General features: G+C 42.5%; 1 protein-coding gene across 6 annotated transcripts in view; it reads left to right on the forward strand.

Moving 5' to 3' along the window:
- The window catches only part of cacna1ia (calcium voltage-gated channel subunit alpha1 Ia), a 195658-nt gene that overhangs the window by 137086 nt on the left and 34626 nt on the right, over positions 1-23946 (forward strand). For all 6 annotated transcript variants that reach the window (XM_005946876.3, XM_014329075.2, XM_042213936.1 and 3 more), the window contains exons 9-27: positions 1376-1700; positions 1930-2318; positions 5814-5965; positions 6274-6459; positions 10867-10984; positions 11105-11260; positions 12881-12971; positions 13888-14042; positions 14601-15305; positions 15874-15974; positions 16874-16997; positions 17221-17289; positions 18611-18789; positions 19414-19540; positions 19734-19859; positions 19980-20069; positions 20193-20385; positions 22609-22760; positions 23713-23822. In XM_005946876.3, the coding sequence (XP_005946938.1) occupies positions 1376-1700; positions 1930-2318; positions 5814-5965; positions 6274-6459; positions 10867-10984; positions 11105-11260; positions 12881-12971; positions 13888-14042; positions 14601-15305; positions 15874-15974; positions 16874-16997; positions 17221-17289; positions 18611-18789; positions 19414-19540; positions 19734-19859; positions 19980-20069; positions 20193-20385; positions 22609-22760; positions 23713-23822 (3548 nt within the window). The remainder of the gene's footprint in view (positions 1-1375; positions 1701-1929; positions 2319-5813; positions 5966-6273; positions 6460-10866; positions 10985-11104; positions 11261-12880; positions 12972-13887; positions 14043-14600; positions 15306-15873; positions 15975-16873; positions 16998-17220; positions 17290-18610; positions 18790-19413; positions 19541-19733; positions 19860-19979; positions 20070-20192; positions 20386-22608; positions 22761-23712; positions 23823-23946) is intronic.

Consider the following 23946-nt stretch of genomic DNA (forward strand, 5'->3'; position numbering starts at 1 on the left):
GTGTGTGTGTGTGTGTGTGTGTGTGTGAGCTTGCATGCATGCATAATGCAGTGATGGACTGAATGCGTGATATTGGGCTGCCCTCGCTCATTATGCGTAAAGCTGTCTACTGATCAGAATCACAGAATAGACACACACACGCAGATGCAAACCTGGAGGGAAATCAAAGCCCCACACACCTGCAGACCTGCTTTGACCCACAGGCCACAGATGGGTATCTCTCCTCCTCTCACACACCTCCCATCTATGTTTCCTCTCTCTTTTTCTCTTTGTAAATATCTCTGCAGCCGCTTTATTTCATTCCCTCCGGCTTCCTCGCTCTCTCCTTCACCTTTCCTTTGCATCTTTGATCACTTTGGATGAAAGTCTAAAAGTGGAATGTCACTAGGTTTGGATTTTATATCTGTGAATGATTTATTAAGCATCACATCTCAAAATGCATAGTTTTATAGATATGTATGTGCAGTATGCCTATGTATGTACTCAACATGTATTTATATCACTGAAGCAGAGAGATACAAGTTCAGATTTTTGATGCACAAAACGGAAACACTGGTAAAAGCTGCTCTATCCATCCTGCAGTCTGTTTTTTTTAGTTGTTCACCATTATCCAGTATTGATCTATTCATTGGTCTGTAACCTGCTCAGAGCACACCAATAAAGGCAGTTTCAGCAGTCCCATAGTGATTCCCATTACTGCCACTAAAAGGGTCAGTCAGCATGTACTGTTCACAGGTAACCTCATCACCTCTCTGCTGCCAAAACTTACTTTAACTCATGATAAAAAAATCAAACTTCTTTTGTGAAAAACAGTGTAAAAAAAGAAAGCAGTGAGAGAGAGTGGTTAGGGAATGCTTGTCAAGCAAAGGCGTGAGAAAAGTAAAAATTAATGTTGAGTGCACGGAGGGGAGGGAGCATTAAGTCGAGTCAGAGAATAAAAAGAGAAGGAGAGAAAGAGAGATTGCCAGACGCTGAACTGTGCTTTGGGCATGTGTTGGCTCTGTCTGTCTGCTCCAATCAGTCTCGGTTTGGTGGGAAGCCAGCCTTCAGAGACCTTTAGCATGTGCGCTACCATTTCTAAAGGAGGAACAGAGCACAGTATTAGAATAGGCAAGTGTGTATTTACCACTGAAGAAAGACCACAATTCTTCACATTTTTCATGTTTCCTAAATGAGCAACATCTGCTTTAGCCATGGGCTGATTATTCAAACAAGGCGGCGTATCTGTGCGTTTTTGTTTTAGTTAATTTTGTCAAACATTGATTTATGAGCTTTTACAACAAAACAATAAACTTTGACATGCCTGCAGGAGTTTGTCTTCCGTCGCACTGGGTTTAATCTCACGGGGTCAACTTTTTTGCCTCTGCGTCTCCAGATCGGTTCATTCTTCATGATCAACCTGTGCCTAGTGGTTATCGCCACCCAGTTCTCAGAAACCAAACAGCGGGAGCACCAGCTGATGCAGGAGCAAAGGGCGCAGTGCCTGTCCTCCTCCACCTTGGCCAGCATGGCTGAGCCTGGAGACTGCTACGAAGAGATCTTCCAGCTGGTCTGCCATGTCCTCCGCAAGGCTAAGAGGAGATCGGCAGCTCTCTATTACACGCTGAGGGGCAAGCCCCCGCCGGCTGGTGGAGGCAGGGGTAACAGGCGGGGTGGAGGCAATGTGAACGGAGAACGGCATCATTTGAGGCATCCGAGATGTGAGTAGGAGGGTTTCAGAAAATAACAATGAGAATATTCTTATTTATGTAACATTTGGCAGTTCTATTTCAGATAAGATGTACAATTACATAAGACCAAGAGCTGAATTTTAGGTTTTTCAAAACATGATGACGGCCCGATTGGATCGTGCATTTCTTAGCTAATAAATCTTCTGAACTTCTTTTGTATACTTGTATACTTTTCCCCCCTGTCACTCTGTTTCTGTAGCGTTCCACTGCCCCCACCAAAACAAGCAAGACCACGACTCTCAGCCACTAGCCAATTCCATCAGTCTGTCTGTCCCTCAAAATCCCGAGGACTGCCCTATATGTGCGTTATCGTTGAAGGAGGGAGTGAGGGCTGTGGGAGATTCCGCCAATGGCGAGGAAAATGAAGAGGATGCGGTTAAGGAGACGAGCAAAGAGGAGAACCACTTGGAGGAGAGGGGAGATGGAGAGAGGAAGCGGAAAAGGACGTGCTTTGGACATTGTAAGGACCTCTGGAACGGTATGAGGAGGAAGCTTTGGGGCATTGTGGAGAGCAAGTACTTCAGCAGGGGCATTATGATTGCTATTCTCATTAACACCATCAGTATGGGCATCGAGCATCACAACCAGGTAAGATCAGCTTCGATTAAGAGACCTCCTTCATCTTCACCTCACTCAAGTTCATGCAGCACTTCCACCTTTCACATCAGGTCATGAAAAAATCCACACTGAGTGGTGAGAGGTTTTTGTTTGTTTGTTTGTTTGTTTGTTTTAGTTTTTGACCCATCTTCTGTTTTAAGGACTCTCTTTTTATTATGAACCTCGCCATTACTTATGTCTGAACCGATTCCAAAAGCCATGAGCCACCAAAGAGAGTGATTGTTTTGGAGTGTTTGAGAGTGACAGTATCAATACAGTGTGTTACCGTAATCATTTCCCCCGCCCCAGCAAATCAGCAGAAGGAAACAGCGTTACGGCAGATGACATTCAGGGCGACGAGTGCGGGATTGGAGGAGCATCAGTGCCTAACAGTTCCATGATCGAGGTGTAAACATTTAGCCTAGCAGTAGACATAACCGAGCTGGCTTTTAACATGGGCCAAGCCTCCTCAGAGGCAGACAAGGCAGGTGTCTGAAAGCGAGAGTGAGAGCAGCCTGCCAAGAATACGCACGCACATGTGAACACAAATAGTTGCACATGCAAACACACAATGCAGATCCTTTTTTCTTTTTTTTTTGCAAACCGTGTGCAGGCGCATAAACAAAATATCTTTTTATATTCTTGCGCATGCACCAACAGAAACACATGGACTCACAAGCTGTTACATAAGACAGCTTTTTTCTTTTTTCTCCATTCTCTCTCCCATTCTGTTTTCTGTCTGTCTTTCATGCTCCCTCCCTTGCTAATTTTGCTTCCACCTCACCTTCCCCCTGTTCTCCCCACAAATCCCTCTGTGCACCTTTCCTTTGCACTTTCCCCCACTTGTTCCTTTGTTCCTCGCTGTCTCCCTTCCTTCCATCCTTCCCGCCTTACCCCGAGCATCTCATCTACTCACCTACTCTTTTTTACCTCCCTCAGTTTCATCCTCCGTCTCCCCGCTTCTCCCTCTCTCATCCGCCCACGCACTCTTTGACAGCGTACAGGGTAGTTGTGCTCTCTCTCTCTCTCTCTCTCTCTCTCTCTCTTTCTCTCCCTCATCTCTAAAGACTCTAAAAATAAACGAGGGTTGTGCGGGGGAAAAGAAGAGGAGGAGACAAGCGAGAGAGGAAGCGTGAGGCTTATGCCGGTTACACAGCAGTTTTCAGCTCTATTCCCCGTGCAATTCTGTGCGCGCGTGTGAGTGCGCGCACTTCAAAGCGGGCACGTATGCAGGGACCCACACGCGTTTGCATGCACACACTCGCAGACGCCTCGTTTGCCTTGTCTTTTGAGTCTTTCTCCCTCTGCAAGACTGACAGGAGCACTTACACAGGTGTGTGCGCTGGCTTTGCGGTGCAGAAGTCTTAACTTCAGTGTTTTCTTCTTAAACAAGAACTCTGAAGCCCAAAACATGACTAACCACACAGCTGCTGTACCACAGCACCACAGGGGCTTAGGGAAAAGGTCTGTATTTACAGTCTGATTTCAAATGAATCCTTCTGGATAGGTGTCACATGTGACAGCGGACGATTTATGTGTTCAAATATTTAAGTTTGACTAATAATTTTTACTAATTCATTAGTTTTCAAAAGAAGCCACACATGCGCAGTCACACTTGAGGGCGTAGCTCATTCATTCATATTCATGAAACAGTCATGCTGACTGAGGGCACATTTCAGGCGAGTAACAAGAGAGGACACTTGTCTCATGGGATGGATTCTCAAGGGACATATGCAGGGCAGGAACAGGCAAAAAAGTAACATGGGAGATCAAAGGTATGAGAATATGAGGAGAAATGTTGCTAGGGAATGAAAGGTAATGGGGCAAGAAGAAGGGGGAGAAGGAAGGAGGAGGAGAAAGCAACAGGGAGGGAGTGATGATGGTATTTTGTTTGAGTTAAACTGTGGTGTCAAGGGCCGTGATGGTTCTGTCAATAGCAATAAATCTCATATCCTGTGTTTGCACTTAAGACTCGTAAGGGAGTTATGGGCGTAGGTCAAGGTTAGAGCAGCTGCTAAGCGATCCAACTTGTTTTTGGCAGGTGTTTCCATCTATGTTCATTTATCCATATCATACTATTGCTGATCTGCAGCCTTTTTTTTTTTTTTACATGTTTTTCGAATTTTAAATTCATAACAGCCACCTTCAAGCTATGAAACTAGCAAATCTGTTTTGCAGGTCTTTCTTGCTCTTTCTTCTTCATCTCTGACGACAAATCTATCTCCCCTCCTCAGCTGTCATGCCATCATCTAGTTTCAAACAGTCCTTCCATTTTTTTTTTTTTTTGGTTTTCCTTCTCCCTCTCTCTCTCCCTCATTCACCCTCTGATCGACAGGAGGATATTGATTGGGAAGAGATGTGTCTGCCTGATAATGAGACTCAGAAAAGAGAAAGAAAAAGGCGTGGAGAACTAGGGGTGTTGTAGAGATAGACTGGGAGACAAAGCGGATTAGGGGAGGGGAGGGCTGTGAGAGTGTGTGTTTCCCTGACATGGTTTGCTAACTTTGGCAGGGCGAGCTGGCTATTTCTCCACTGGCTTTTGAAACTAAAATTCACAGGGGGTATCGGAGAAAGCATCTGATCCATATCGCGCATAACTCACATCCACTCGCACACAAAGCGCACTTGCATAAAGCCAGTCTGCGCATAGAAATGGAAATAAACTCGGAATTGACTGGTGTGCGGGGGTGTGTGTGTGCTATATGTGTGGCGTGTTCATATATGTATGAGTCGCTTTGGCAATTCCAGATAACAGGCTATCCTATTCAGCCAGTGTTTGACACCATGTGCTACACAGGCAATGCACACTCTCCATCCCTTTTCTCATTTCCTGTTTATTTTCCCCCTGATGTGAGTTTTCCTTTACAATTTCACATAAACAGCTGTGCCAGGAAACTGTTTGTTTTCCCACTTTTCAGCCTCTTCTCTTGATCTCAGACTGTTGCCTCTCTCAGATAAGATGTATGTGTTAATTTTATGTGCCAGGTAAGGGTAAATTCTGTCTTCAAGTGACTGACAGTTTGACTGGCAGCTTTTTCAGTGCAAGCAGAGAAAAGTAATACGAGCGCAGTTGTTTTGTTTGGCAGCGGCTCCCGTATCTATTGTTACAGCAGCTGTGATTGAAAAGAACTGGTTTAATATTAACTGTTTTTATCTCTTTGTGTGTATTTGGCACTGCTCTGTTTTTAACTTCAAATACTTGCAGTGCTTGAGCTCCTGTAACCGCTTCCCTTCTCATCATTGGTTTTGTCACTCTGACCTTTTTTCCACTGACATGGTACTGGTGCTTGTGCACATCGTGTAGTATTCCACAGTTGAAATTTAGGGTAAGAAAATAATGGTACATTTTTTGTAATAGCTCTCAAATAGCATGAGAAATCAGTGACTCCAATATTGGGTCCAGCTATTTTGAGGTTTATGGTGCAACAAAAGAGGTACCGGTCTGTATCCTCACTCTTCTGATTTTGTTTTGATGTTTCCACCAAGCCTGAGGAGCTGACCAATGTCCTGGAGATCTGTAACATCGTCTTCACCAGCATGTTCACGCTGGAGATGATCCTGAAGCTCACTGCCTTTGGCTTCTTTGAATACTTGAGGAATCCGTATAACATCTTTGATGGCATCATCGTCATCATCAGGTGTGTGATATGAGTGGCTGATTGAGAATACTGTATGTTCCTTATCACCCTAGTATGGATTATGTGTGCTTACAGAATGAGAATTTTCTATCTTCATGTGTGTAATATTGAATGTTGTTTTTTAAAGACTAACTTAGCCTCTTATCTAATCTTTTCTTATCTATTTCCCCTCATTTCTCTTGACTCTTATTAATTTTGGTCTTCCTTTCCCCATATTTCTTTTGAAATGACTGCATACATTTTTACAAATTTCACCACATCTTTGCCATTCTCATTTTACCCCTTTTTAAACACGTGTGCTCCCCCAGTGTGTGTGAGATCATTGGCCAGGCAGACGGTGGTCTGTCGGTGCTGAGGACATTCAGGCTTTTGAGGGTCATTAAGCTGGTGAGATTCATGCCTGCGCTGAGGCGGCAGCTTGTGGTTCTGATGAAGACGATGGACAATGTGGCCACCTTCTGCATGCTGCTTATGCTGTTTATCTTCATCTTCAGGTAACTCTTGGCATGTACATACATATATGTACATACACACACACACACACACACACACACACACACATATATATATATATATATGCCACAATACGGCAAATCTCCGTTAACGAGCTACCCCTGATCGCCCCGTGCATGGGGCTAGACGGCCAACACGTTAACGAGCAAACTGCGCTAATGCACTAGTTCCCACCAATGTAATTGAGCATTGCGTGGCACATCCAACATACTGTTTTACTTTTGTCCATGACGCGCTTACCTTCAGGGTCATACGTCACATGAAAACCAAAATAGTTCCAAACGCCAGATCTGAATGAGGGTGGGGGAGGTTCAATTTGCCATGTTGCAAGGAGAGCTTAACTTCTGTCTCGCTAGCTTGCCCTGCGCTCAGTGAATCTGCGTTCGACTACTCCGCCTAGGCTGCACTGTCGAGCGCAGATCCACTGAGCGCTCAACACAGACAGCATCGTCAGAAGGAAAGTTGATAAAATAAATTAAAATTTTGTATTGTTCGATACATATGCGTACCGAACCGAAAGCACTGTATCGAACGGTTCAATATCGATACGAAGTATTGTTGCACCCCTAATATATATATATAAACTGTTGCCTCAAGCTGCTTCCAATTGTAAGGTAAAGACCCTACAATATCAGAAAGAAAATCCCAATCATTAGATGATCCCCTGTGAGCAAGCACTTGGTGAGAGTAGGAAGAGAAGAAATCTCCCTTTTGACTGGAAGAAATCAACAATTTATTTATATAGCACTTTTCACAGGATAAAAACCACAAAGTGCTTCACAGTAATATAAAACAGAAATACATAAAATACATTAATAATAAACAACAGCACAAATCTAATTAAAAGCCAATCTAAATAAATGAGTCTTAAGCTGCTTTTTAAAAGAATAAATACAATCAAGGCAACGTAATGATGGAGGGAGAGCATTCCACAACCTGGGGGCCACCGCTCTAAAAGATCTATCACCTCTGGTCTTAAAACGAGTTCGTGGGACTACCAACAGCCTTTGATTAGATGATCTCAGGCTGCGAGAGGGAGCGTGGGGTTCTAAAAGATCAGAAATGTAGGCAGGGGCATCACAATTCAAAGCTTTAAAAGTCAGTACCAAGATTTTAAAATGAATTCTAAAATGTACTGGAAGCCAGTGTAATGAACGTAACACTGGTGTAATGTGCTCTCTTTTTCGTGTCTTAGTTAAAAGCCTTGCAGCAGCATTCTGGACTAACTGGAGACGGTCAAGATTCCTTTTGCTCAAACAAAGAAAAAGACTGTTACAATAATCTAAGCGAGAAGAAATAAAAGCATGAATAACCATTTCTAACTCAGATTTAGACAGCAAAGTTCGCAGTTTGGAGATGTTTCTTAGCTGAAAAAGGCATTCCTAATCAACTGGCGAGAGTGTTGTTCTAGGGACATGGCAGAATCAAAGATCACACCAAGGTACCTGAGGCTCAGGTGAACAGATGAGCCAAGAGAACCAAGATGCTGTTTGATTAGAGATATCTGGTTGTCGGGGGCAATAATTAATGTTTCTGACTTCTCAGAGTTCAACTGTAAGTAGTTGTCACCAAGCCACTGTTCAATGGAAGCTAAACATTTAATTAAAGAGGACAGTTTATGGACTTCCATCGGCTTAAAAGAGCAATAGAGCTGAATATCATCAGCATAGAAGTGATAAGACACCTCAGGGAACTGCCTAATTATAAGTCCTAGAGGTAACATGTACAAAAGAAAAAGAATAGGACCCAGAACTGAACCCTGCGGTACCCCACATGTCAGATCTTTAGAATGTGACATAAACCGATTCGCAAAAACACTAAAAGATCTGTTGGAGAGGTATGACTGAAACCACTCCAGTCATTTGCACAAGTGGTAATTTTCATTTTATCCAGCAGGAGTGAAAGGTCATGTATGGTCATTGGGTTAAACACTGACAGTAAATGAGGGGGAGGTGGCCCAGAGACACAAACAGATGGTATTGAAGAACCAATGCTCATACGGACATGATCAACTTTATCCACAAAGAAATTCAGAAAGTCGTCACTCTCAGATATAGAGGTCATGGGTACTGGGTGGACCACGGGGGAAACAATAGAGTTTATGGAGTCAAACAGTACCTTGGAATTTCTCTTGCTTGATGAGATTAACGGAGAAAAATATCCTGATCTGGCTGTTTTTATGGTTTCATGTAAGGAAACCCAAAGTTCCCTGCCTGTGAACTTCGAGTTTAGTTGATTTCCAAAGGCGTTCTACTTTTCTACAGATTCTTTTGACCTTCCTAACGTCACCATTTATCCATGGATGAGCTCTTTTTGAGACAGCAATGACAGATTTCATAGGTGTCACTGAATTTAAAATCTCCAAGCAGTGATTGTTAAAACACTGTAGCAACATCAGCATCAGTGCAGCCACTGATCACATGAGGGTCCAACATATTAGAAAACTTCAAAGCAACATCTTGATTTATGAACCGCTTATGGAACATGAGATTAGAAGGTGGTGTGTACAGAGGGAAGCTAAGACTAAGAGTAACACAGGGATGGTCACTCACTTGTATGTCTTCAACACAGACATTAGTTATGTCTAAGCCAAGAGAAAACACAAGGTCCAAGGTGTGGCCTTTAACATGGGTGGGTCCAGAGACATGCTGAATAAAATGAAAAGAGTCTGTAATGGATAGAAAGTCAGAGGCCATGCTACAGCTAAGATCATCCACGCGGAGGTTGAAATCCACAATCATTAAGACTTTCTCCAGTTTAATACTGGAAGATAAAAAAGTCCGTAAAATCTCGAATAAAAACACCAGCGGGGCCGGGAGGGCGGTAAATTAAAACACAATAAAATATATCTGAAGAACCAACCTTTAGAAGTTGTGACTCAAAGGAAGGGAAAAACTCAGAGTCCATAGTCCTGCAAGCGAAATTGTCTCGGTGAACAGTGACCAGACCACCACGACGGTCCAAGCGCGGAGTCGCGATGAAGCGACAGCCGACCGGGCAGAGCTCATTAAGGTGGATTAATTCATTCTCCCGCTGCCAAGATTCTGTGACAAACATGAAGTCCAGACTATCACTGCTAAAAAAGTCATTCAGTATAAATGATTTGTTGGCTATGGAGCGAGCGTTTAGGAGAGCGATCTGAAGCGGAGGAGCCAAGCCGAACGCAGGCGCCATGTTGTCTCGTGTGCACCAATCAGATCACTTCAAAGTGATCTGATTCACTGAGCAACACTTTACGCTGCTCAAAAATCCCAGATGTAGCAAAAGTGATACGATTTTAAATTTTTTATATGTTTTTTAAATTTGTCAGAAGGTTCAATCAACACTTTTTCAACACAGTTTTGTTTTGTTTTTTTAAAGTTAATTTTCTGGCAATTATTTCATGCATCAGTCTTTCTGGGGTTAATTTATAACAATGCAGTTCCGCAGCATTTGCGCCTACACAGCACAAATGCAGCTACATCAAGCTTATTCTTTTTGGACCTTGTGTCCCTTTCCGACTTTTCTTCTGCCACTAAGGTAATGAGAATTATTTCTCTAAACATTTGAGTCTCTATTACACCAGACAGATAGGTCTCTGGCCAAAGAACAGTGACAAAGGTAAACTGTATTGTATTAAGTTGTCATATCCAAGTTCTAGTGCAGCATATTAATAAGATGGTTTAATTTAAGTTTGGACAGTTTTCAAATTGCCTGTAAATTACCGTTAGCAACGCTTTCCTGGTACCAATCATTCCAGTAGGTCAACTGTAAAATCTCAGTCACAGAAAGGGTGAATTACACTAATACTTAATTTAATTACTTACTCAGGTATATGGATCCCTTAAACATTCATTCTACCTTCATATTACACCTAAGAAAATATTTATGATGTACCTGCTGACGACTTTAAAATAATTGAAAAATGATGTGTTAACAGGAGAATTTATCATAACTGGCACCAGTCACTTTGACATTGAGAGATGACTTACATGCTGCTGCACAATGATGTTATGCATGTATACTGATTGTTACCCAATCTTACGTATGTGTGTATGCATACCTGCCAGCCAGCTTCTTTATCTTTCTAGTGAAGCATGAGTGTGAGAAAATAGATGACATCTGAGCTTTTAGTCAGCTAATGATATCCTGAGCCACTGGCATTTGGCCCATACTCCTAATTACTATAGCCATTAGTGACCAGTTAAATCACAGCGCTACAGAGACTTTAACCTTAAAATCAAATGTCTTCATAATTCCTCTAAGCAGCACTTATGTTAATGGCATTGTCTGGATTTCATATTCTTGTTAAAACATCCAGTTTAACAACATAATTGCATTCTCACTCTGCGATAGGATTTGTGACTGAATTAAGTAATTACAGGAAAAAACCCTTGTTTGTGTTGCAGCATCTTGGGGATGCACATATTTGGCTGTAAGTTTAGCTTGAAGACAGAAGCAGGGGACACCGTGCCTGACAGGAAGAACTTTGACTCCTTGCTTTGGGCTATCGTCACCGTTTTTCAGGTAAGAATAGTTCAGACACACATCCGCTTATGACTGCACATACACTTTTTTTGTGTAGGTGAGTGTCTGTGCCTGTTTTTGTGTGTCCCCTGTTTCACTCTGTGTATATGTTTGCTGCAGATTCTCACCCAGGAGGACTGGAACATGGTGCTGTACAATGGCATGGCGTCCACCTCTCCCTGCGCCGCTCTCTACTTTGTAGCTCTTATGACGTTCGGAAACTACGTGCTCTTCAATTTGCTCGTGGCCATCTTGGTTGAGGGTTTTCAAGCAGAGGTAAGACACCTGGATTTAGGGGAATAGGCAGCATGGAGATGAGAGAAAATGACCAAGCATACTAGCCAAATCAATAGAAAATAACTGCCTTTTTGCTTTTTGGGATTCATCATGTGTTTTTAGGCTGTCTTTTAGTTTTTTTGGGACTTTTGCAGCCTTCACAGTGGCTTAAACCAGCGGCCCCCAACCTTTTTTGTGCCACGGACCGGTTTACGCCCGACAATATTTTCACAGACCGGCCTTTAAGGTGTCGCGGAAAAATACAACAAAATAAAACTAGTACCGCTACTGAAAAATAGAAGAGTTATTCATAACACACGTGAAAAGACCCAGGAAAACCGAGTTAACGATAAAAACTATAACAAAATAACACTGAAAACCGATAAAAACCCTGAAAACCATACATTTCACACCTGAGCCTCAATTCTCGCGGCCCGGTACCAAACGACTCACGGACCGGTACCGGTCCGAGGCCCGGGGGTTGGGGACCGCTGGCTTGAACAAATAATAAGCAGCTACCTTGATTAAACAGCCAGCTATTTTTTTCATTATTATTATTCATTCTTGCTGAAGCTACTTCTTCTGTTTGACCTCCAACCAAAGCATAGTAAATCTTCTGTTGTTGGCTGCACAAGTGAGCACAAGAGTGTGTATGCACTTCCTGTGTCTGAGGAAATAAGGACCCAGTGGATTACTTTAATAGCAATGTCCACACAAAAGTAGGAAATACATTATTAATTTGCTGCATAATGAATGTAATGTAACCGCTTTCTTTATCTCTAATTGTCTGTGCTCATGCGTATTTTAATTGAGCCAAATTCCAAATAAAATAGTCCTGACTGAAAGGTTTGAGACAACCGGACGAATATGAAATAATTAGACAAGCATTGGCCTTTAAGAATAACAGAAACAAGCTGTCACTTTAAGCCAGGGGTGTCAAACACAAGGCCTGGGGGCCAGAGTTGGCCCATCTGGACCACTAGACGGCTTTAGAAAATGTGAAGGAGGGCACACACTTGGAACTTTTAACTGTATTTTTGCAGGTTTTACAGTTTTTCCTGCTTATAAAGACCTCCCCCATGGCTATTCATACTCCCCAAAAATAGTTAAGTTAAGGAGTTCTGTATTTTGCACATTTACTTTTAAGGCCAAAGAGTCATGCTGACAGATCTCTTTCAATTACTTTTGTTATCATGAAGAAAAAGTCCTCTGCACCCCTAAAAATGCAGATTTTATAACAGTGAGGTCATCTAACACAATCCACATCCACATAAGTTCATGTGAACTGCTGGGTTTTCACCCACGTAGGAATACTGAACGTCCACAAACTGCAGTCACTGACTCGTGTCACAGTTACAGCGGAGAAGTAAACATCAGTGTTTCAGAGCTAGATCTGACAAGTGAGTGCTAACAAACAGCCCTGGGAGGAAATGTGTCTTAGATAATTAGGTAATAAAGAAAGAACTGAAAATTAGGAATGTGTAAGCTTGTAATTGTTAGCTTGTAATTGCTCATTATTTCTTTTCTTTCTTTCTTTTTTACACGCTCTTTGCTTTGTTGTTTGTTTCTTCTGTCTCTCTGATTCGCCCATTTATTTTCTCTCACTGTCCCCAAAAACAGGGTGATGCAAATCGCTCCTACTCAGACGATGACAGGTCTTCCTGCAATTTCGATGACAGTGACAAACAGAAAGACTCCCTGCACCTATCAGGTGAATGCTACCTCCCACAGCTTCACTGCATATTTTTCTTTACAGACAGTTTTTTTTCTCAACTCTAGAATTTTATTGCCATTTCTCCCCAAAACTTACAGATTTGCAAATATAACAGTTTTTGAAAAATTCTTGTTATTATTCAGCATCAACTTTGCAACACTTAAATCTGTTTGCTCGAGGGGCACCATCATATTCAAGCTCTGTGGCGTCAGGTAATTTGTTGTGCCTCGGGCATCAAAAACTTGGTATGAGTTCCACAACAAACATACCTAAGCACCTTTTTCTTTTTCCTTGTCCCGGTCTGGAATGTAAGCAGAGCAAACTTTAAATAATGCATGACTGATGCCATTCCTCCATCCACTTCTCTCCCCACATATCCCCCGGCGTAACAAAAGCGAACTCACCAAGAACCACTATCCTGCAGCAGCGAGCAGCAGCGAGCAGCATTTAGCAGCACATTAGCGAGTCCTCTGATGGCATCTGATCACAAATCTTGCCCATAAATGTCAGGGTACATGGAAGGGAAACACATTTGGAATGACAATGTTTACTGAGACTTATTCCATCAAAAGACACGTTTGAGAATGGACAAGCACTCTGAGATATCCTCTGTTTCGCTATTACAAGTTCCTCCCTGGTCCTGTAAGGCAATTTAGTGTAAATGAAATCTTCCTCTTCTTCCTGGAGCTGACTGTAACATTGTTTTAAGACATTAATTGCATACAGTGATGGAGAGTGTGGAGTTTTCTGCTTTCATGGCATCAACAAAGACAAGGCAAACAAAAGGAGGGAAGGCTTTATTTAGTCTTATAGTTTTCCTTCTCACTCATCTGTCTTATTTTTCTTCTTCCCACCATTTAGCACTGTTTATTTTCTTTTTCCCTGTCCTCCTCCTCCTTCTTCTTTCCTGCAGACCCAAAGATATGTACCCTGACTCCCAACGGGCACCTGGACATGTCCCCATTGCCTGCCGGTTTGTTTCCAGGAGAGAGGTTGACCTTTGCTCTCAGCTCCAGGAAGAATAGTGTCATTTCTCTTGGCACAGCCAACCTGGAGCAGAGGGCTGTGGTAAGTTGATGGGACTGTGCATAAAGTAGCAGAAAAATGAACGCAAGCAAAGAGCATAGCTGCTACATCGTTAGCTCTTATGACATAAAATTTAATTGGTCGATATAATTTAACAGCAGTATTTATAGAGTCGCAAACATAGATTTTCATCACATTTCAAGGTTTTACGCTTGCTTATAAATCTGAAAATGTGTGTGCTGGTTCATATTTAGCGTTTATGTACTCTGCCTGAGCACTCAAAGCACTTGCCTCATTTGCCCATTCATACATTTTCTATCTAAGCACGTTTCTATCTAACATTCACACACATTCATACTTAGATGAATGCATCTGAGAGCAACTTGGAGTCAGTATTTTGTCCAAGGATATTTGGGATATTTGGTCCACTGATTGAACCGCCAGCTGTGCTATTAGCAGATGACCTGTTCTACCTCCTGAGCTACAGCTAGCCTAATTAAACGGAACTGTAATGAATAGCAAATGATTAAAATAATTAGTAATAAGAGTTGCACTGATGTTATATTACTTCCAGATATCATATCAGTCTTTCTCTCTCAGTATCCAGGTCGAGGTTACCACAACTGGGGCCGTCCTCTGGCTCCCCAGCACCATGCCTTGTTGACCCGCCGCTCTAGCTGGAACAGCCTAGGAGGCCGGCCGTGCTCCTCCTCATCCCCCTCTGCTAGTCCTGGCTTCACCCCGACTTCCTCAAGGCCCTTATATGGCTACGGCTTGGGAGGTCTAGGAGGGGTGGTCGGAGGAAGCCTGCGAATCCGAGGTCCCCGTGCCTCCTCATCCCCACACCACCACCTACATCGTATCCAGCCAGACGAGGAGGAGTCTCTTCTCTCCCCACCTGTTGTCGCTCCCCACTCCCTCCACCTTCCCCATCCCATGCTCCCAGGTTCTTTTGGACCCAGGAGAGACCGAAGAGCTCTATCACTAGAGCTGCCACACCTGCTCCAGGTGCCTGGACAAACTCACCCTCTGCAGCACCCCCTTCCCTCCATGACTCTTAATGCCAACCACAGAAAGAAGAGCCTCTCTGGAGGGATGATAATCAGCAGCGGTGGCAACTTCGGAGGGCTTCACCAAGACTGTAACGGGAAGACTCCACTGTCACAGCTCCTCCAGCCCCCACCTAGACATCCAACCGAGCAGGCCGGAGGGTCCAATCCCCAGAGCCACCTGATGGCCGAGGTCTTCCCCCAGGTCAACGCACGGAGCAAGGACCGAGAGGACCTGGATGATGACATCGACTATGTAGGCTACTATTGTGTGCATGTGCGGTTAAGGAAATTAGACACAGATGCATGAGGAAATATTCCTCAGAAGCAGCTCTAAGATGCACTATGTAAGAGCATTTAGAGAGAACAAAGAAACACAATCTAGGTTTGTAATACACAACAACCAAACCATTAGCTTTTATGTTCAAGTATAAGGCTTTACATGTGCAATAAGTGTAGGATTGCCAACTACTTTGTGCAAAGCCCGCACTCCCTATCACCTGGGCCTCATGGGAGCCTCATTGTTTTCATTATAAACAAGTCTGTGTATGAGGGAAACAAGGTTAATTAGAAAGGACTATTTAGACAGCGGGGGAAAGAGCTATACAGATGGTAATGTTGGAAGATGCTCCGAGCTGTTGCCATAGAAGTGTTTCACTTTGGTAAATAATTTAATTATGGAATCTAAACAGACGGTTTCGCTCTGCCGTTCTGTGTGTGTGTGTGTGTGTGTGTGTGTGCGTGTGTGTGCGTGTGTGTGTGTGTGTGTGTGTGTGCATGTGTGTGTGTGCCATGATCTGCACTGATATGTGTGTTTGTTGCAGAGCTTGTGCTTCCGCATCCAGAAGATGTTAGAAGCATACAGACCAGACTGGTGTGAGACCAGAGAAGACTGGTCCGTCTTCCTTTTCTCCCCACAGAACAAGTAAGCCTCGCCTTTACCGATGCTGTGCTCAAGTCTTCCAAACGTACGAACGGATTGCCCAGTTCTGTTTCACAGCTCATCAATGTGAAGGACAGTTTCAAGTTCCTGCGAAAGCACCTCTGCATTAGGACATTGATCGCCACCTTACAAATAGCAAAGCAATCTCCTCTGAACCCTCCCCTTTAGTCGGAGAGCAAGAGCGGAGGCATAAATTTAATACTGTAGGCAGTTCATTAAATTATGCATTAATTTGTAGTGATGCCATGTTACAATCTGAGAGCAAGGGTTTGACTAGGCACAGTTGAGTATTTCAATAAAAGCCATTTAAACGTGTCCATGTGTGTCCCCGAACAGTTTGGAATAAAGTCGATCTCGCTCGCTCTCGTAGTCAATTCATTTTCATATTCATTCCGTTTCTTTTCATCCATCCCTTATAAACACTGCAGCGGAGACATTTAATTGCTTTTTGGCAGTGCACAGCCTCACATGCTAAGTTTTGAAATGCATATTCAGTATTTATACGTCCCATCTCTTTCTGCTCCCCCCACCTCACACACACACACACACACACACACACACACTTGTCTCTCTTACTCCGTTTGTTTCTCTCTTATCTCTCTATTCTGTTCCCCCTGCAGAGAACTGTACTCAGGAGTCTGGTGCTTCTGAGAGTGTTGTTAATGTAATTTGTTTTGAATTAGGAGAGATGTAAACAGGGGCTGAATGAAGCTATTTACTCACCAAGATGTTAGGGAGCTCCCATGCACATTCAGGGAACTTGGCTCTCATTCCGATTGGATGGAAGGGGTTTTAAAAGTGCGTCTGGGCAGACTGAGGCCTTTCATTGTTCCCTTCAGTTTAACTTTTTTTTTCTCTTCTCCCCTGCTATCTTCTTCCAGGTTCAGACAGATGTGCCAATCTATCATTGCCCATAAGCTGTTTGACTACGTAGTACTGGCCTTTATCTTCTCCAACTGCATCACAGTGGCTCTGGAAAGGCCCAAGATACTACAGGGCAGCTTGGTAAATCTATCTAAAATGTTTGTTTGCACGCGTGTGTTTGAAACTCCAGCTCCTTTCTGCAGTTTCTGTGCAGTAGCTGTTTGTATTCTCCGAGGATGAATTCACTTTTATGATCTATAAGGTGCAGTAAGTGCTGTTTTTACTACTCCTAATTGGCCCATCTTCACTTTCTGACTGTCAACCCTCTCTCCCGCTCTCTCCCCCCGCTCCTATTTCTGTCCAGGAAAGAGTGTTTCTTACCATCTCCAACTACATCTTTACTGCCATCTTTGTGGGCGAGATGACACTCAAGGTAACGTTTTACAACCTGTCTCTCTATTACTGCCAATGCAGGCGGCGCAGAGGCGTCGTTTCTCTGTGTTTCCTCCCATGTGTTCAGGGTTGTCTCTCGCTCTGAATTGCCTTTGCCTTAGTGACCCACGGCCCATCCTCTTCTCCTTCCTCCTTTCTCAGTAATTCCCCGGTTCCTATGGAGAATAGAGCAATTAAGCAATGTCATTAATTAGGGACTAGTCTACTCCTATGGAAGCAGTCCATCTTCAGCACTCCCCCACACTCTGTCCCTCCTCCAGTCCACTGCTATATTAAGTGGTCCTTTTTTTTAAGTCTGTTTGTTTTTTCCACTTCCTGAGACTCCTTCTGTTCTCACCTATTTTTTTTTCCCTGACTCTCAAATATTTTTGTTTCCTCATTCTTTCCCTCTTTAATTTTCTCTTCCTCCCTCCACCACAGAGTCTGTATTCTCTGAGAAAGACTCTGGCACAAGTGGGCCATCAATTATGCACTCCCACAATCAATTATTAACCAACCACTGCACGTCGAGGAGCTACAGCCTTGTCAGCCCCCTGGCTGAGCCGTACATGTCTCCCTTCATGTCTCTGTCTGTCTGGACTTTTGTGTGGCTTACACATTGTGTGCCGGTGGTGTTTGTTTGTGTAACTTTAATGTCCTTATAGGACTCCGCCATGTAGTTTAACGATGTATGCAAAATGCAGCTACATAAATGAACAACACTGCAGGGTTGGTCAGCATGTCTGAGGTTTCTTCAGATGCATTATTACATAATATATTCATTAATTTTGAAAGATTTCAAAGATATAATTTCACACAGAAACTGTTCATAGAGTAAATACCAGTCCTATTGCATAATTAGAATAGCAAACTCTATAGCACACTCGTTATAAATTAATTGACACTTTTATTATCGAAGGCTGTAAACATTTTGGCAATCAGAGCTAAGATGTGTGCCAGGCACTGATCTTTCAGCCATCTTGATGTTTGCACACTAACCCCCGCGGTCCCTCTGAAGCTTTAGCAAACACTCAGCAAACGGCTTCAAATATCAGTTGCAGATTTTTTGCCGAAGCAGACATAATGCTCCCACCGCTGCTTACCAAAACAGCATCCATCTGTGATTATGTGCCTGTACAATAACCACTCGTAACATTTAAACTCACAGACATGTTAAATCCCATCATATGCTAATATGATATACGCTAATATTTATTCACGAGTCAGTAAGAAGGGAACTGGTCTTTTGGGTGTTATGCACTAGACCGGTGGATATTACCAGTTTGTAATGTGGCGCTTCATGTCTGCTTTCTCATCTCCAGGTGGTTTCCATGGGTCTGTATGTGGGAGAACAGGCTTATCTGCGGAGCAGCTGGAACATTCTGGATGGTTTCCTGGTTTTTGTGTCTTTGATTGACATTGTCGTGTCCATGGCGGGAGGGGCCAAGATCCTGGGTGTGCTCAGAGTTCTCCGGCTGCTCAGGACACTGCGTCCCCTCAGGTTGGCAGCAAGCCATGCATTTTTCTTTCTTTTTATTATCATTGTGTTTTTATTGTATCTTTTTTCCTGATCTCCTGAAAGTCAGGCATGATCATCATCATGTTTCCTGTCAATCTTTGCTGTCCATACAGTTTTTACAAACCTGTGAAAATGTTGTTCTTTAAGGTTTTAACTGAAAATGGCTAATTAGTAATCAACAATCTAAAAATCCAGTGTAGAGATTATTTTGTCCCACAGATATGTTTCCTGCAGTGTTTTGATCTTCTGTCACTTGTAGAGGACATCGGGTCTTGTTTGATCACACAAAGCTGTGATGTAACGATATTGTTTCCATGTTTGCGTGGATTTGAGGTAAAGATGAAGGAAACATGTCTAAACACTAAAACATACCCTAAACAAATAGTTTCTGAAAATGAAGCTTTTAAAAAAAATCTGATTTCATTTCCTGTCATTTTGAAAAGAAAGTTCATGTAGGCGTAAAGGTCTTGATGCACAGGACAAAAATGAATTGCAAGAACGGTTCAGTCTTTGTATCTGACAGTATTGTGGTTTAAAAAGAGACCTCACACTGGACTTCATTGATGTATGTTTTTTTTCATCCATTTACCCCTCTCCTTTCTTCAGAGTGATTAGCAGAGCCCCAGGCCTGAAGCTGGTGGTGGAAACTCTCATCACCTCCCTCAAACCCATTGGCAACATTGTCCTCATCTGCTGCGCATTCTTCATCATCTTTGGTATCCTCGGGGTCCAGGTAGGAACAGCTGTCTTCAACTACTACTTCTTCCCTCACTGCACAACATTTTGAGCTGGTGTGAGGTTTTATCAGTTTATTATTTTACGCTTTAAGCTCCTTAAAGAGGTCCAGTCTCTCTAAGGAGTATTTCTCTGTTTTATATATAAGTACAGAGCTCCAAATCTTGGTTTCTTTGTCCTTGAACTGACAGCTCTTTAAAGGCAAGTTCTTCTACTGCTTGGGTCCTGATGTCAAAAACATCACCAACAAGTCTGATTGTCTGCAAGCCAACTATAAGTGGGTCCACCATAAGTACAACTTTGACAACCTGGGACAGGTGAGTACCACGTGCGGTTCCTGCACTTACATGTTTTACAGTACACAATAGAAAAGTGTGCAGTTGTCGGGGTGAGGTAAGGATAACAGTGTTTTTTGTTCACATCCCTGTATTGTCTAGGCTCTGATGTCTCTGTTTGTACTCGCCTCCAAAGACGGCTGGGTCAATATCATGTACCACGGTTTGGACGCCGTGGGTGTGGACCAGCAGGTACCCGAATATAAGCTTTTATGATTTTTTGAGGAAACAACCTTTTATTTTTTTTAATCTCAGTAACTCTCTTTTTGTCTCCTTTCCCATCACAACATAATACTTCCACATCTCCAACCCCAGCCGATAACCAACAACAACCCGTGGATGTTGCTGTATTTCATCTCCTTCCTTCTCATCGTTAGCTTTTTTGTCCTCAACATGTTTGTTGGCGTGGTGGTGGAGAACTTCCACAAGTGCCGTCAACACCAGGAGGTGGAGGAAGCCAAGAGGCGTGAGGAGAAACGTCAGCGGCGCATGGAGAAGAAGAGGAGGAGTAAGATGGCAGTTAGACAGGAAATGGAGATCGAGAATAAAAAGGCTAAAAGCTAGAAGAGGATTTTTAAAAAAGGCAGAACGCAAAAGTGGTTGAAGGGGGAAAGAGCAGGGATTGAAAGGGAAGTCAGAAGCAGACAGACATTTAGAAAGCAAAAATGGGTAAAATCGAATGGAAAACTATGACAATTACCATAAAATAACAAGACAGAGTAATACAATGCACAAAGGGCTTGAAAAGAAGAACTTTATTATCTCATTTTAGCTCTATTGTTATTATGACACATTGCGAGACCCATTTTCCTAAGCTGAGATCATCACTGATGAAAATTTGTGCTATAAAAACAGAGAGATGGAAATTGAGGCAGATTGATAATAAAAACATAAACGGCAAGTATTATGTTTTCTAACATTGCTCCAGTTCCTCTTTTTTCTGATTTTACAGCGATCAAGCCACTTAAATTATGCTTTTTAAGGAACATCTGATTAAACAACCAGTTCTGTAACTTAAATCAAAGAGAGCTTAAAGTGAGGGTGACCTGAAAAGGAGCGTCGCTAAATCACTTTGTTTCAGACGCTGGATGACGTGAGAGCCTGCACCAAGGCTGGACAGATGTAAACTGCAGAACAATAGATTATATTAGAAATTACACACCTGATTCCTCTAACAGTTGAGGAGCTGTGTAAGATATAAATAAAAACAGAGTGATTTGCAAATCATATGAATCCATATTTTATTTAAAATAAAACACAGAAAACACCTGTTTAAACTCAGACGTTTTACTAATTCATGAAAAACATTATTTCATTATGAATTAATGTTAGCAACATGTTGGGACAACCAGTGACTTGAAAAGTAAGTTGTGCTCAAAAGAAACTGTTAGAATGATTGTGTTAAAAGTTGTCACTGTTGTGCTTAAAATTTGTAAACCTTGCCTTTAACTGCAGGCACATTCTATGCAATATTCTGGGTTCCTTATTTAGTAAGGAATGTTTATCTGGGATCAGGTGAGGAGCTCGTAGCTCAAAGATCCTGATCCGACCGGCTTCCCTTGCAAGTTGAATGGACTGAGCTCTGATCGTGTTGCTTCGTTCATGGGGATAAGTCTCTGAACTAGCGGGGCCTGTGAGTGCAGACCTTACAGCTAAACAGGTTAACTGACAGCAGGACTGGACTGGATATAAAAGAGCACATTAGAAAGGAAGAGTTATTGAGTATTCAATCTGCAAACAAACTGTATCTACAATTTGTGGAATGGTTTCAGAATAATTCTTCTCAATGTAAAATTATGGAATATATCAATGTATACAGTACAGTTCATAATATCATCAAAAATCTGGAGAAATCTCTGTGTGCAAGGGATGAGGCCGAAACTCAATAGTGGATATCTGCAATCCTCAGGCAGCACTGCATTAAAAACAGGCATTATTTTGTCATGAAAATCACTGGATAGGTTCAGGAACTCTTATATAAATCCCAGTCTGTGAACATAGTTGCTCTGTGCCATCCACAAATGCAGGTTAAAAAGCTCATTGTGTAAAGAGGAAGCCATATGTGAACATGATCCAGAAGTCTCGTCGTCTCCTTTGGGCCAAAGCTCATTTAAAATGGCCTGAGGTAAAGTGGAAAATTGTTCTTCGGTGAGATGAACTGAAAGTTTAAAATCTTTTTGGATAACATGGATGCCACATCCGCTGGACTAAAGAGGAAAGGGAGCTGGCTCAGGTCAGAAGCCTCTGATGGTATGGGGGTTCATTAGTGCCTATGGAACTGGCAGCTTGTGCATCTGGAAATTTGTTGTATTATGAAACAAAAATATAGAATAGAATAATAGCCAGATAGTACCCAGAACCCAGCTTTTAAACATTGTTAAACACAGGGTGGATGCTACAGAGTGGTAAACGTGGCCCTATTACAACTTTTTGCAGATGTGTCACTGCCATCAAATTTAATATGGCCTTTTTAGTTCTGTTAAAAATAAAATGAGGCTTTATTAATCATTTAATTCAGATTTTATTTATGTTTTTCACAGCCTCCCAACTCCTTTGGATCTAGGGTTGTATTTTGAAACTTCATTCCTACAAATCTACTCTAATAATGTCCAAGAAACAAAGAAAAGCTTGACTGGGCTTTTTCATAGTGGGGTCACATGATTTGGGGGAGTTTCTATGTTATCTCTCTATTATTGTAGCGTCTTCACCCCCATTTTTTTTTTTTTAACAGAGGCACAGAAGCTGCCCTACTATGCCAGCTATGGCAACATGCGACTGATGATCCACACACTGTGCACAAATCACTACCTGGACCTCATCATCACCTTCATCATCTGCATCAACGTCATCACCATGTCCTTAGAGCACTACAATCAACCTCATGTAAGCAGAAGTTTACTTGTGTGGGGAAAAGTGCACGCTGGTTGTGCATATAGCTAATTTAATTGAATAGCTATGTATGTCATGCAAGTCAGGTGTTTTCAGCTTACGTGTGCTTTCATATAAGCAGAAATACAGAAATTGCTGCAAGCTGCATCTTACTAGAAAGAACGTATGCAGGCTTTTTATGCTGAGTATTAATGCCTGTCATATCTTCCTAATTTCTTTTCTGCATCACGCCACAGCTTTCAGCCTCACGCTCTTCTTCCCTTCTCCAAACAGCAGCATCTTAAATTCCACAGACTAGTCAAAGCATCAGAAAACTGTATTCCAGGCTCCATAGCATGTATTGTGAGTATATGGAGTCCGTACAAAGGAGCTGTGATTGCACTGCTGATTTGACAAAGGGGCTGCTGTCAGAGTGCTGTTACCGGTACAGTATCTGTGTGGCACATGGAGGTTTAAAAGCCTGTCAGCGCTTTTGTAAGGGAGAGAAAAGTGATTATCCTTGAGATAAGATGCCCATTTGACCTTTAAAATGGAGTGAGCTTTCTCAAACTGACCGAGCATCAGATAAATATCACAGGTCTCGGCTGTGTTTGTCAGCTGTTGGTCCTGACATTTGGGAGCCTCCCACTTGTTAGAAAACACAGCTCTATTTATAAAGGGAGAAAGCCTCTTCAATGACTGGAAGCTGGATTGGATGTAAAAAAATAAATAAAGCATGTTTGCATTTGGAATATTTAAATACTATTTTATATCTTTAGAGGACATAATGCGTGGTGTGTTTCTAGTGCCATGAATGGAGCATGCTCTCCTTTGGCCTCTGGCTTGTTTGATTTTACGATACACACAGTTGGACAAATTCCAATTTGCTGATGCAACTGTTAACTCACTCTACCCCATTATTTATACACACACACACACATGCCCCTTTTTTACTCTCTCTTTGCAGTCTTTGGATCTTGCCCTGAAATACTGCAACTACTTCTTCACCTCCATGTTTGTGCTGGAAGCAGTGCTCAAACTCATTGCCTTCGGCGTCCGTCGCTTCTTCAAAGACAGGTACAGTGCCTGTTTCTACTTTTTGTGATCAAGACGTGATACTGCTTGAAACCATCTTCCTGTCTAAGTGTAATAGTGCTTATTTGTAGCAGCGTGTTTGAATAGCAAAAAGCTTGGCAGCACA

Source organism: Haplochromis burtoni, unplaced genomic scaffold (assembly GCF_018398535.1).
Source record: "Haplochromis burtoni strain Fernald_Lab_line unplaced genomic scaffold, NCSU_Asbu1 Contig_498, whole genome shotgun sequence".
Lineage (NCBI taxonomy): Eukaryota > Metazoa > Chordata > Actinopteri > Cichliformes > Cichlidae > Haplochromis > Haplochromis burtoni.